This window comes from Conger conger, chromosome 14, assembly GCF_963514075.1.
Source record: "Conger conger chromosome 14, fConCon1.1, whole genome shotgun sequence".
Lineage (NCBI taxonomy): Eukaryota > Metazoa > Chordata > Actinopteri > Anguilliformes > Congridae > Conger > Conger conger.
In genome coordinates, this window is record NC_083773.1 from 39,954,491 (window position 1) to 39,967,952 (window position 13,462).

A 13,462-nucleotide genomic window follows, 5' to 3' on the forward strand; every position below is an offset into this window, starting at 1 on the left:
GACTGAAATCGGAAAATAAAATACCTTAATGATTCTGTCCATTTTTAATTGGAGCAAAGCGCCTCGCTCAAGGATACAGGGGCGGTCGCATCTCCACAGCCTCTGGGGCTCCAGCCGGCCACGTCTTAAAAACCACAGAAGAAGTCCTGTCCTTGTCAGCCACAACATAAGCTGCTCTTTTAAAAAGTTCACAAAATTATTCCAACTGCCACGATCACATTTTTTTTTTCCAATCTAGGACATATTCTTCAAGAAAGATACTTGTAAAAAGAAGCTTTAGTAAAATGTTACAAACTCGTACTGTATGCTAATGGATAATTTGGATGACATTCACATATTTTTCTCTGTAAGCTAAAGCTAGTTCACTACAGCTAGTTCTGCTAAGAATTAATTAGATCTACAATCAGAGAATAATGTGAATAGACTGCACTACTCATGTTAAACAGCCAATTACACAGTCAAGCCAAGCTGATTATTGGTGGTCACAAATAACCAATGTGAAGAAATAATTATTCTACACCCCTACCATACATTCACACCAAAGTTCCTCTGAAGTTTTTCTGCCACAACAAGTTTCTAAAGTTTGCAGAAAATGGTGTGAAAAACAAAAACCATCCGGTGAGTAACAGTTCTGTGGGCAGAAACGTGTTGTTAATGAGAGAGGTCAAAGGAGAAGGGCCAGACTGATCAAAGCTGACAGGAAGGCGACAGTAACGCAAATAACCACATATTACATCAGTGTTATGCAGAAGAGCATCTCTGAACAAAATACCTCTTAAGTGGATAGCCTACAGCAGCAATCATGTTACAGAAAGACCAATAAGTCTAAAAAATAAGTATAATTAATACCTAATAAAGTGCTTAGTGAGTGTATTCCTCTATTTCGTCCATTCCAAATTTGACTTTGATTCTTAGTCTTAAATCTTGAGACTGGAGACTGAAGAGAGGAGTCTGAATTGGGCACAAAAAAGTTTCATTTTCATTTTCATTTCAAAATTTCATTTACATTCTATCATACATATCGATTCGCTTATTCTTATATGGTAGACAGGAACTGACAAAGAGCCTACCCTACAGACAGCAAGGTGTAACAAACGCGTAACATTTTCCACTGTCCTAATCCCTTCGACAACAAACAGCAGAGCGAATGCAAAAGAAAGACGCCGCATGAAAGAGACATTCGGCGATGTTAAAATGGAAATTGGAGACGTTAGCGTGCATTTAGGACACTGTCATTTGAGTCTATACCACATTACCTGGGGGTAAAGAGTAAATTGAGAAATTCAATCTCTTTGAAATTCAAGCAGAATTAATCCTTTGGGAGTAATACAGTTATCAGCAGGAGAAATGGGGGAACTATTATGGCGTGACATCAAGAGAGGATGGGGGAACTATTATGGCGTGACATCAAGAGAGGATGGGGGAACTATTATGGCGTGACATCAAGAGAGGATGGGTGAAAAGGGAACACTCAGTAAGCGGGGCACAGGTGAAGCAAACAGGCAGGAGGCCATTTTAGAAGAGCACTGTGCACAGAAATATCGGTCTGCTCACCCTCATATTTTGTTTTTCATCCAGTGGAACCACTGCTAAAAATTTGGCCACACTTTACAATAAAGGTACATGAATTGCCATTAACTAATGTGGTTGTTAACATCTCATGGGATTATCATGCATTAAAGTCGCTAGAGTATTGTGCAATACACACACAAAAAAATCTAAAAACACAAGCCAAAAACACAAAGGAGTTCAGAGGCGAATGGACAAGCTAACAGAAAGGCTACAAATAAATGCTCAAATAAAATTCTTTTACAAGAGTGGTATATAGAAGATCACTAAAAACACATTGAACCTTGAAGCACATGGACTACAGCAGCAGAAGACAATACTGGGTCCCCCATTGCTGTTATCTAAAAACAGGAAGATGAGGCTACACTGGGCATATGATCACCAAGACTGGACTGACTTTCTATGTTTGATGAATCTCAGTTTCCGTGACATGCAGATGGTTGGGTCCATCCTGCCTGATGTCAATGATGCAGGCTGGTGGTGGTATAATGGTGTGTGAAGGTTTTTTCTTGGCACACACTGGGCCCCCTAATACCAAATGAGCATCATTTCAATGGTACATCATTCCTAAGCACTGTCCCTGACCATGTGCATCCTTTTATGGCCACAGTCTATCATTTTTTTCCAAATGGATACTTCCTAATGTGCCATGTCACAAAGCACACATCATCTTAAGCAGGTGACACAAACATTGACAGTGAATTAATTCATTTTTCTTCACTGGCCTGCACAGTTCCCCAGATCTCAATCCCCCAGATCTCAAAGCACCTTTGGGATGAGGTGGAACAGGAGATTCGCAGCATGAATGCGTGGCCAAAGAATCTGCTGGAACTGTGTGATTCCATTGAGTCAGCATGGATCAGCATCCCTAAGGAAGTTTTTCAGCACAATTTTTAATGTACACCATGGAGAATTGAGGCAGTTCTGGTGGAAAATGGGGGTCTTACCTGGTACTAAAGTAAACCGAATGAAGTGTATATTAACAATAATGACTACAATAGTAATATTAATATTGTTGTTTGCATGCCGGTTTATTTGTTTTGTGTTAAATATTGATTGTGTTATCATTCGATATTGATGATCCAAAAATGACATTTTAAACATTAAAACGTATTTTGATATTGATGTAACAAAAGTTAAAACATTTAACGCTTTCAAATGTGATACTATGTTGGAGATTTCTCTCGGTATGTGAAAAGGTCAAAACATCACACGTTGCAAATCTTGACTGAATTACTAAATGAAAAATATTAATGACATTTTATGTTGTTAGTTAGTAGTAGTTAGTGAGTTTTACGTTAGTAAATGCCAATTTCTGCAACCTAGTAAAGTTTTGTCACCCAAAATATGCTCTTCAGTCTTTTCTGTGACACCACCAACTCTGCAATTAATGTTAAGACAGCTTTTTTTCCATTCATAATCATGTACATCAGATACAGACTACGTCATGAAGAGGACGCATTCACAGTGGGTTTCTTGACCAAAAATTTGTGTGTATTCTGTCTTTCATTTTATACTAAAAAAGTGAATATCTCTCAGGTTTATTTCTATTGAAAACTGAACAAAAACCCTTCATATGGCTTGTGGTCTCAAGGTAAAAGTCATAAGGCCCTTCTTTATGAGAAAGACAGGCCTTAACCTCCTCAATTTTCAGCAAATAAATCCTAGTTCCAGCAGACTGTGTAATGCAAGATTTCCTGTTGGTGGGGTACTTTGTGGCATCAGCCAGAAGTATGTGAAACTCCAATGCATACAAAAACGACCACCCTGAATAAATGTTAACAAATTACCTGGTGAAAGTTATACAGCTCTTAAACTCTGTATTTTCTAAAGTAGTAACGTCCCCTTAAAGGTGCTCTATCTCCACATAAATTGAACATTATACGCTTTAAAATAGCCACTTAAATACTAAACAGCATTTTCTGTGACCTTGGAATGCAATTCTGTTCATGCATCAGCAGACTCTCAAATACATTATATCTTATGAATAGGTAAGATCTGATTAATTCCTACATTAATTCAAATTATACAAATGATGAGGTCTGTTGGAGTCCCCTGGGTAGGTGGATCCTTTCTAAGATATGACACGACTAGAGTACTTACAAAAGCAGAGTGTGGTCAAGACCCTTTTCACCTGCATGCTGTTGAACAGGTATAAAGTACAGCCCTAATTAAAAACATATGCCACTTAAAGGGTTTCCACAAGCTACAATCTATGGTGTTCAAACAAAGCATGAATGCACCTTCTATGAAAGTACATTCTTAATGGTTTCATATAATTGTGGAGTTGGTTGTGATTGATTTCAGGGTGCAAGACTTAATGACAAGAGAAAAATACTATGTTCTATAGCGACAACCAACAAATACAATGTAATGAAGCGTAATAAATAAATACAGTATGCCACAACCCACAAAGACAGAGCTAAGAAGTTTACCCAAATCCTGTCCCTGAGATCGACTATCCTACAGGTTTTAATTTCAATCCTAATTTGGCCCATCAGATTCTGCTAATTAGCAGCTCAGTGAGATGATCACTTGAATGATGTGTTTTGTTAGGGTTGGAGTGACTACCTGCAGGATGGTAAAACAGGATTGGGCAACTCTGCCAGAGAAGATAACGACACATGCCTCTCTTTCTCCTACAAAGACACAAGCTCAACCACCGATTAGCTAACTAGCATATTTGCATTTAGCTACTTTGTAATAAACAGCTCAGGTGAGCTCTGAACACAAAATCTTATTAGCAACATGTGTTGTTATGCATGAGGGTGGATCAGAACAATACAATTGTGAGCTCAAGCTAGGTTTTGAAACAGCTGGCAGCTGGTCGACCAACTCCATGGTCAACATGGTTTTTCTAGTTGACCAGTTCATTGTGGCTACACCGGGATTAGAACCAGCAACCTTGCGTACCCCAGTCCTTTACCTTAACCACTACGCTACAGGCCACCGCTCAGTTATTAAATGTACCCACAATGTGGCTGACAAGCATTATTCAAGGTGGACATATTCTCATGTACACGCACCTTCAAACTACAAACGTACGTGGACATCAGGGTGAGACCAACATAAAAATAAAAATTCAAAACAATCGAAAACTATTTAAAAAAACATATAAGTAATGTAGATTAATCATGATGTAAAATTAGCATGTTTACTTCATTGTCAGCATCCTGTAACATCATCTAGGGCAGGGGTCGGCAACCCTGGTCTTGGAGAGCCGCAGGGTACGCTGGCTTTCGTTGTTACTCTGCACTTAATTGATCAATTAATGCAATCGATCACACAGTTAACTCGCCTCACCTGGTTTCTTGGGTCTGAATCGGTTGCTGGTATTAAGGCGAAAACAAAAACCAACACACCCTGCGGCTCTCCAGGACCAGGGTTGCCGACCCCTGATCTAGGGTCTATTTGACTCTCACTCGATACAGTAAACCTTTCAACTATAACTTCATGAGATTTTTTTTACTTTTTTTCATTTAACCTTTATCAAATCGAGTAGGTTGATTTTCTTTTACAGTGGCGACCTGGGGAATCAAAGTGAGTAGGGAATGCAGGGATAGCGCTGGGTAGCTGACATATATAGGAGGTGATTGGTGGATAGATGAGAGCGGTCTTCAGCCAGGACATTGGGGTCAACCCCTCCGCCCACCTCCAGAAGGTGCCATGGGATCTTTAATGACCACAGTGGCTCTCATCTAGAAGATGGATCCCCCTATAGCACAGTGCCCCCATCATCGTACTGGTGTATTGGGTTTTAACTTGAAGGCTACATAGTGGTGTGATTGCCAGCAAAACTGGGACTCAGTCCACACACAGTTGTATAAGCTGGGAATGCATTGACAATCTGAAGAGTTATTATGTTAAGAGTTTATGACTGCTTTCATGTTTGGGGTCAAATTGACTCCAACAGTCTAAAAAATAAATGCAACATTTTTGCAAAATAATAATAAGGCGAAATGTAAAAATTATTGTCTCCCAAATGGCTAACCTTTTATCCATAAATATGAAAGATCTGTGAGAAATTAATTTGAAAACCTGAGGTACAGGACGTGAATGCTTGGCACCTGTATAGGAAAGTGCCAACAGAATATATCCATATCAGAAATCCATATAAGAAGTCAAATGGTTGTATATGTTCTGATATTTTGTGCAGTTACAAAAGGGTCAAAACAAGCCCATACAACACATGCAAAGTTGGTACAGGACTTCTGAAAACATAACATTATATGTATGCCATGTTTATTATTTAATCCTGCCAAAATAGGAAAAAAAAAAAGTATCAAGATGGAAAAAAAAAAAGAAAGAAAAAAAAAAAGGTTTTTAAGAGATGTCAAACACTGAATGGGGTCAAACCCTCCCAAAACTCGACATGAGGGTTAACATTAATTCCAATGCAAGAGAGAGGAGTAGCATATTTTAGTATCTTAGTTCTCTTAGTAAACCGCCAAAGGGGGATTTGGTGCACCTGGGGGGGTGGGGTAATTCCTGTGATGGAGACCCCCTATCAAGCCGGCCAGCTGCAGGAGACGTCCGCAATCTGTCATCATGCTGTCATGCCTGATCGTCTCCATCTTTCCGTGATCTGGGATTAGCGCACTAGTGCGCCCCCCCCCACCTCTCAATCTGCAGCACGAAAACATTCCCGCATGTCTCTGGTGGGTTTAGTAAGTGATTCTTGGGAGAGATTAAGACAAGGTGATACCCTTTAACCTATTCCCTATATACCCTATATACACACCGCTTTTAGCCCAGACTGGTGTGTGGGCCAATATCATTTGATATAATGGAAAAAATGTCCATGAACCTAGGTATGCTTCTGGGCCAGGTTGCATGTCATGTCATTCATAAGCATGGGAAAGGTAAAGTGAAATGAGTAAATTGTGCTATAAACTAAAGGTTTTCAGAAGATGAATAAGAGACAAAAGTGTAGACAATCAGTGTATATTTAATGGTATTTGCTTGCACATACGTATGTTTTACCATTTCACAGTTACATTTGTTGAGTCCCTGCATTTTCAGCTGTGCAAAAGTAAGTTAACAGATGTATTTACAAGTAAATCAAACTAATGGACTCTTAATATTTGTAAAAATGTGTGGGGAATACAATGTGTCTAAACTGTGTGCAAACGCATTGGAAGATAATGCATTTGGACATAACCTTACACCCAGCTTTGTCTGCATTAAAAACATCCAGCCCTCTCTTACATTTAAATAACAAATGGATCCTTTGTGCTCAGAACCTGTGGGGCTTGCTGAAATCTCCACAGGTTGAGTTTGGAAAATAGCTGTCTCGGCTTTTCTGAGCACAATTATACGTGACTGATCGTAGCACCCCGAGGTAAAATCACTGCAACATCCTAATGGAGATGTAGCTATTGTTGTTAAATTTGTAAATCCCTTATCAGTGTCATTTTGACATATTGAAGTGCGCTGAAGATGCACTAGACGGAGCCGTTCGCCTCTGAACGTGGTTTATGATCTATTGTTTTCATTTCCGGCGCCTCGCATTCAAATTACTGACCCCACTCAACGGGAAGGAAGTTCTACGTTTCTAAAGTCGTTATAACTCCTACACCTCCCCGCCCGCAGAATGGAGACATCTGGAGAACAATCGAGGCTGGAAGTGGATTAATCTCATCTGCGATGACAGACGGACATTTCCAGTGCAAATTGAATTCACGGAGCTCGGTAAGACAGATAACTTGTAGGATCCACTTCTATTACTTCCAGCTGAGGTCTTTCTTGCAGCCGACAGTGTTAGCGGTGTGAAGGATGCTGTGCTCTATTTTACACAAAAGAAGCAGTGTTTTTTTTTTCAGTTCTTGAGATTTTGAGCAGTAACTGATACAGGAAAATGTGTGACACCATTAAATCTGACAAGGGACTTTTTGAACATGACATTGCAGACGCATCTAGAGAGACATTGACTACCTTATGCCGTATCTGCACTGATGTTATTCAGTAGAAGCACCATAAAGGTACAACAGCAGTGACCACATGGGACCCTGACAGCGGACAGAGATCGCTGGATAACCCTCATTTGTTATTTCAATGATCTCAGGAGTGTTAGCAGCGAATCATATAGTGATCTTTATCAATCATATCATATTGTTATAAATTATGATAAATCATATAGCATTACGGAGCATTACTTTCATATCGTAAGTCATATCATTGCATCTGCACATGGCATGCCAGCGTCAATCACGTAATTGTTTTGGATTCAAATACTTTTCTGTGCTCGTTTGATCTTGCCTGGTGCAAGCCAACCAAGAGAACCAGAAGGTGGGGTTTTCACCTTATAGTTGCCAATAAACTCTCAGAAATTAAGTAAATAAAGTCGTTTTCTTCTCCAAGGATCAAATTAGGGGTTAGGGGTACATAATATACGTACAAATAGGTACAAATAGGGGTACAATTTTATGTACTTATTGGGCACCACCTCAGCGACAAGCATTTGAACCATTTTAGGCACATTCACCAGAGTGTTCACCAGACAAGCAAACGTAGAAGAGTATTTGAGTCCAAAACGATGAGGTATTTGAGCCAGGTCTGCTACATGGTGCCACGATCGGCCGACCCACCTGACCAGGCTTGGCGTCCTCACAGATGGAGGCTTCGTAGGGCGTGGCGAGCTCAGGGGGGTTATCGTTCACATCCAGGATGCGTATGCTGACCGAGCTCTGGGAGGCCATCAACGGGTTATCTGGCAGGAGAGAAGGAAGCAAGCACGCGGTAAGTAAAGACTTTCACACGGCAAGTAAAACGTTCACACGGCAAGTAAAACTTTCACATGGTAAGTAAAAACTTCCACACAGTAAGTAAAAACTTTGGTTCCAGGGTGCCATAAATGCTAAATGGTCTGCATTTATATAGCGCCTTTATCCAAAGTGCTGTACAGCTGATGCTTCTCGTTAATCCATTCACACACAGCAACGACGATTGGCATGCAAGGCACCGACCAGATTGTCAGGAGCATTTGGGGGTTAGGTGTCCCTGAGCAAGACACTTCGACACACCCAGGGGGGGATTCAACTGACAACCCTCCGACCTGCCAGACGACTGCTCTTACCTCCTGAATCAATCTCGCCCCCATGATGTTTTTCTTTTTTTTTTACAGGTAAGAAGCACCATAACAGATAAAGGATGTAATATAAAGGATAATATAGAAATAATGAATCATATACATTTTACGGTAGTCAGTGAATAATAATACATATTGTTCCCCTAGAACATGGTTACAGCTGTTGCACAAATACTCAATAAGTACATGTGGCACCTGTATTTTCCTACATTAATATACCTTTCCTCATTTCAAAAGAACACATTAGTTTGAATTCTCAAATTAAGTAATTATTTCCCACTTTCAGGTAATGAATACATATGCTTTGCAAATGTAATCTTCCGCGTAAGCCGTGTTAAATATCAGCAATATAAATAGCTGCAGTGCATCATGAGCAGCACATTAATTGGATAATGTTCCTGTTCACAGAAGCATTTTTAATTATTTAATATTGTGAGCACATTTTAATGGATTAAAATACTTGCAATGATACATCACAAATAAAAAACAGGAGAGCGTGATTTAATGTAAACTACTGCTACCACTACAACGACAGCAATAATAATACTACTACTGATAATAATATGAATACTACTATTAATAAAGAAATATGTAACAATCGTCATCATCATCATGCCATTTGCTGAACTAGGAATAATGAAAACCCGGAGCAATTCATTCTAGTTCACTGTCAGAGAGTGAAATTAGTGTTCAATGTTAGCAGAAAACTCATCATAAATCTGATCATCATACACTCACACAGTAATGATTATTAAAGGTCCCTCACACAAACAACGTGGCCCTGTGGTCACTCCGAAGCAAAGCTGAAGCAAAGGCCACGCATGTGGATGGCGTATGTTGCTCTTGGACTAGGAAGCAGCAGGATGTCCACCATCTTTAAATAAAGAAGCATCTTTTCGCAATAGTCTGACTCTGACCACTAGGCGGCATTTGGTTATAGCAAAGAGTACCAACAGGGAGCTCCATTGGGATAAAGCCATCCATCCATCCAGCCATCCATTATCTTAACCCGCTTATCCTGAACAGGGTCGCAGGGGGGCTGGAGCCTATCCCAGCATATATTAGGCGACAGGTCGCCAGTCCATCGCAGGGCACACACACCACTCACTCACACACACACACACACACATACATACCTACCTATGGGCAATTCAGACTCTCCAATCAGCCTAACCTGCATGTCTTTGGACTGTGGGAGGAAACCAGAGTACCCGGAGGAAACCCACGCAGACACGGGGAGAACATGCAAACTCGGCCGACGGGGATTCGAACCCAGGACCTCCTTGCTGTGAGGCAGCAGAGCTACCCACTGCACCATCCATGCCGCACGGGATAAAGAAGGAAATTTAAAAATTTTTAAAAATTTAAAATATTAAATATAAACACAGAGGCGAGTGGGCTGGGTTGAGGACAGAGGAGGAGAGTTATTTTATTTTAAACCAAGGCGAGAAATCCTGCATAATATGCCTTTAAGCAGTTACGGTATACAGTATTCTATGATGTCTTTCTGGAAGTTTCAAAAATAAAGCTTCAACTAATGTGTTTTTCTCCTTTTGTTTAACATTACTTTTAGACGTGTGACATAAAGTACAGCAATTGCAACAGCAGTAAAGTTGAAAATTAAATAAAGCAGTGGGTGACCTTTCTGCAGGTATGCATGTTAGGCATATCGTATTGAATTTTCACATACAGTATGTGTGAAATTTATATCAAATCTCCAATGTTTACACATCTTCCGCTAGTACAGACCTATAAATGTCAGTGTTTTTGTGGTTTCCATGCAACTCGACTGTTTCTAGTATCACGGAAATACACAAACATTTTTTTCCCTTCACAGTTTGTCAAATGTCAAAGAGAATATCATTGAAATGAAAAAAAGAAAAAGATTTGTCAACCAGCACATTCAGTAAATAAGTAAATCCAGCAAGTCCCGCGCCGCGGAGAAGTGAAAGATTTACTTATTGCTGCTGAAAATAAATCAAAAGCTGTGTAAAACTGCGGCGTTTGACAGATATTAAGACGAGGGATTTAACCAGATTACACGCCTGCATCTGGTGCAGAGTTTCCAGATGTTCAGAGTTCAGACGTCTTGCGCCTTCCGCTACACTGCAGACACCATCTTGCAGTGGTTTGGAGAAGGCAGGCAGACCCATTATACACTTTCAATCTGTTATACCTGGACTCCAAGCGTACGCTTTAATTAGATTTTGATAATCCCAACCAAATATCTGAAGAAAGAAAAAAAAAAAGAAAAAAATAATGTTGAATGTTTTTTGGCTTCAATGCACATGCAGTTCTTCAGAGCTATCGAGCAGCATTGGCCAAGCTGCTGTGTAACATTCACCACGGCGGAATTGATGTGATGTCAGCGCAGTTTGTGTACCCTTTTATTTTTTTCTTGCCACCATTCCCCACCTGCCCCCCTTTTGGGAGGTCAAATGTTCAAATGTATTTTTATTTTGAATCAAAATGTACAAAAAGAAGGGAAGGGTATCACAAAAAATGAAAACCAATTTAAGCAAACAAACTGTGATTAAATAAATGACAAAACAACAAGAAAAAATTATATTCAAAAGCAGATTGATATTGAGACACTCTAGACAGACTAGACTGAGGGTACATACATAGAAAAACAATAAATAAAATACAAACTACAACTTTCAAATGATCAGATCTGCTACTTTATTCTTGCTTCCACTGTTTCAGTTATGCCTTAGATTGTGGAAAAAAGCTAAACATTTAACGCCCAACCAGGTTTGGAGCGACCAATGAAAACAACCCATATGCTCTTATACAGACAAAGAGCTAGCTATCAAATTGGAATGCACTGCAAAAAAATGCATCGTCAAACCCTTAATCACTGCTGACACACTGCTTAAATATCTAATAGAGCTCATTTGATGAACTCACAAATCACAAAAAAGGCCATAATATAACTCATAATATATATATTTTTGAAACTATGCAAAAAGTTTAACTTAAAATGACAATATTCTCATGCAAAAAGAAGAAAAACAATTTTTTTCCCTCACACTATGTAAGGTTATGTTATGTGACATAAATACAATTTTTTTTAATTAAGGCTGAATAAGGCTTCCATTCTGTCAAGCATCGCCATGGAATCCTATGAACTTGGCCCCAGCTATCCAATACAGGTTATTTTTGGGGACTAATTACCGTGTTGAAGATCTAATTGCAAGTAATTACTGTATTTACAGGATGTACCAGAGCACAGAGGATCAAGATGACTTTTTCATTATACAAGCAGAGAGGGAGAAACTTTATTATTTATTCCCGAGCGCAGTGAATTGACTTTTTTCTTTGGTATTTTTTTCTGTTTTCTCTAAGGTATTATTAGACTGAATTCCATCGCTACCTCACTCTCTGCAAATACACCATACATGGTCTCAGTGCCATATATACTTGTCTGAAATACTGAAATATACAGTGGTGTGAAAAAGTGTTTGCCCCCTTCCTGATTTCTTCTTTTTTTTGCATGTTTGTCACACTTAAATGTTTCAGATCATCAAACAAATTTAAATATTAGTCAAACACAAGTAAACACAAAATGCAGTTTTGAAATGAAGGTTTTTATTATTAAGGGAGAAAAAAAATCCAAACCTACATGGCCCTGTGTGAAAAAGTGATTGCCCCCCCTGTTAAAACATAACTTAACTGTGGTTTATCAAACCTGAGTTCAATTTCTCTAGCCACACCCAGGCCTGATTACTGCCATACCTGTTCTCAATCAAGAAATCACTTAAATAGGACCTGCCTGACAAAGTGAAGTAGACCAAATGATCCTCAAAAGCTAGACATTATGCCGAGATCTAAAGAAATTCAGGAACAAATGAGAAAGAAAGTAATTGAGATCTATCAGTCTGGAAAAGGTTATAAAGCCATTTCTAAAGTTTTGGGACTCCAGCGAACCACAGTGAGAGCCATTATCCACAAATGGCGAAAACATGGAACAGTGGTGAACCTTCCCAGGAGTGGCCGGCCGACCAAAATTACCCCAAGAGCAGCGACGACTCATCCAAGAGGTCACAAAAGACCCCACAACAACATCCAAAGAACTGCAGGCCTCACTTGCCTCAGTTAAGGTCAGTGTTCATGACTCCACCATAAGAAAGAGACTGGGCAAAAATGGCCTGCATGGCAGAGTTCCAAGATGAAAACCACTGCTGAGCAAAAAGAACATTAAGGCTCGTCTCAATTTTGCCAGAAAACATCTTGATGATCCCCAAGACCTTTGGGGAAATACTCTGCGGTCTGACGAGACAAAAGTTGAACTTTTTGGAAGGTGTGTGTCCCATTACATCTGGCGTAAAAGTAACACCACATTTCAGAAAAAGAACATCATACCAACAGTAAAATATGGTGGTGGTAGTGTGATGGTCTGGGGCTGTTTTGCTGCTTCAGGACCTGGAAGACTTGCTGTGATAAATGGAACCATGAATTCTGCTGTCTACCAAAACATCCTGAAGGAGAATGTCCGGCCATCTGTTCGTGACCTCAAGCTGAAACGAACTTGGGTTCTGCAGCAGGACAATGATCCAAAACACCCCAGCAAGTCCACCTCTGAATGGCTGAAGAAAAACAAAATGAAGACTTTGGAGTGGCCTAGTCAAAGTCCTGACCTGAATCCTATTAAGATGCTGTGGCATGACCTTAAAAAGGCAGTTCATGCTCGAAAACCCTCCAATGTGGCTGAATTACAACAATTCTGCAAAGATGAGTGGGCCAAAATTCCTCCACAGCGCTGTAAGAGACTCATTGCAAGTTATCGCGAACGCTTGATTGCAG

At 39.8% G+C, this 13,462-nt stretch overlaps 1 protein-coding gene across 2 annotated transcripts in view; it reads right to left on the bottom strand.

Annotated features, from left to right (window-relative positions):
* LOC133110188 (cadherin-22-like) overlaps positions 1–13,462 on the bottom strand; it is a 299,036-nt gene that overhangs the window by 55,749 nt on the left and 229,825 nt on the right. For both annotated transcript variants that reach the window (XM_061220105.1, XM_061220104.1), the window contains exon 10: positions 8,157–8,278. In XM_061220105.1, coding sequence (XP_061076089.1) covers positions 8,157–8,278 — 122 coding nt within the window. The remainder of the gene's footprint in view (positions 1–8,156; positions 8,279–13,462) is intronic.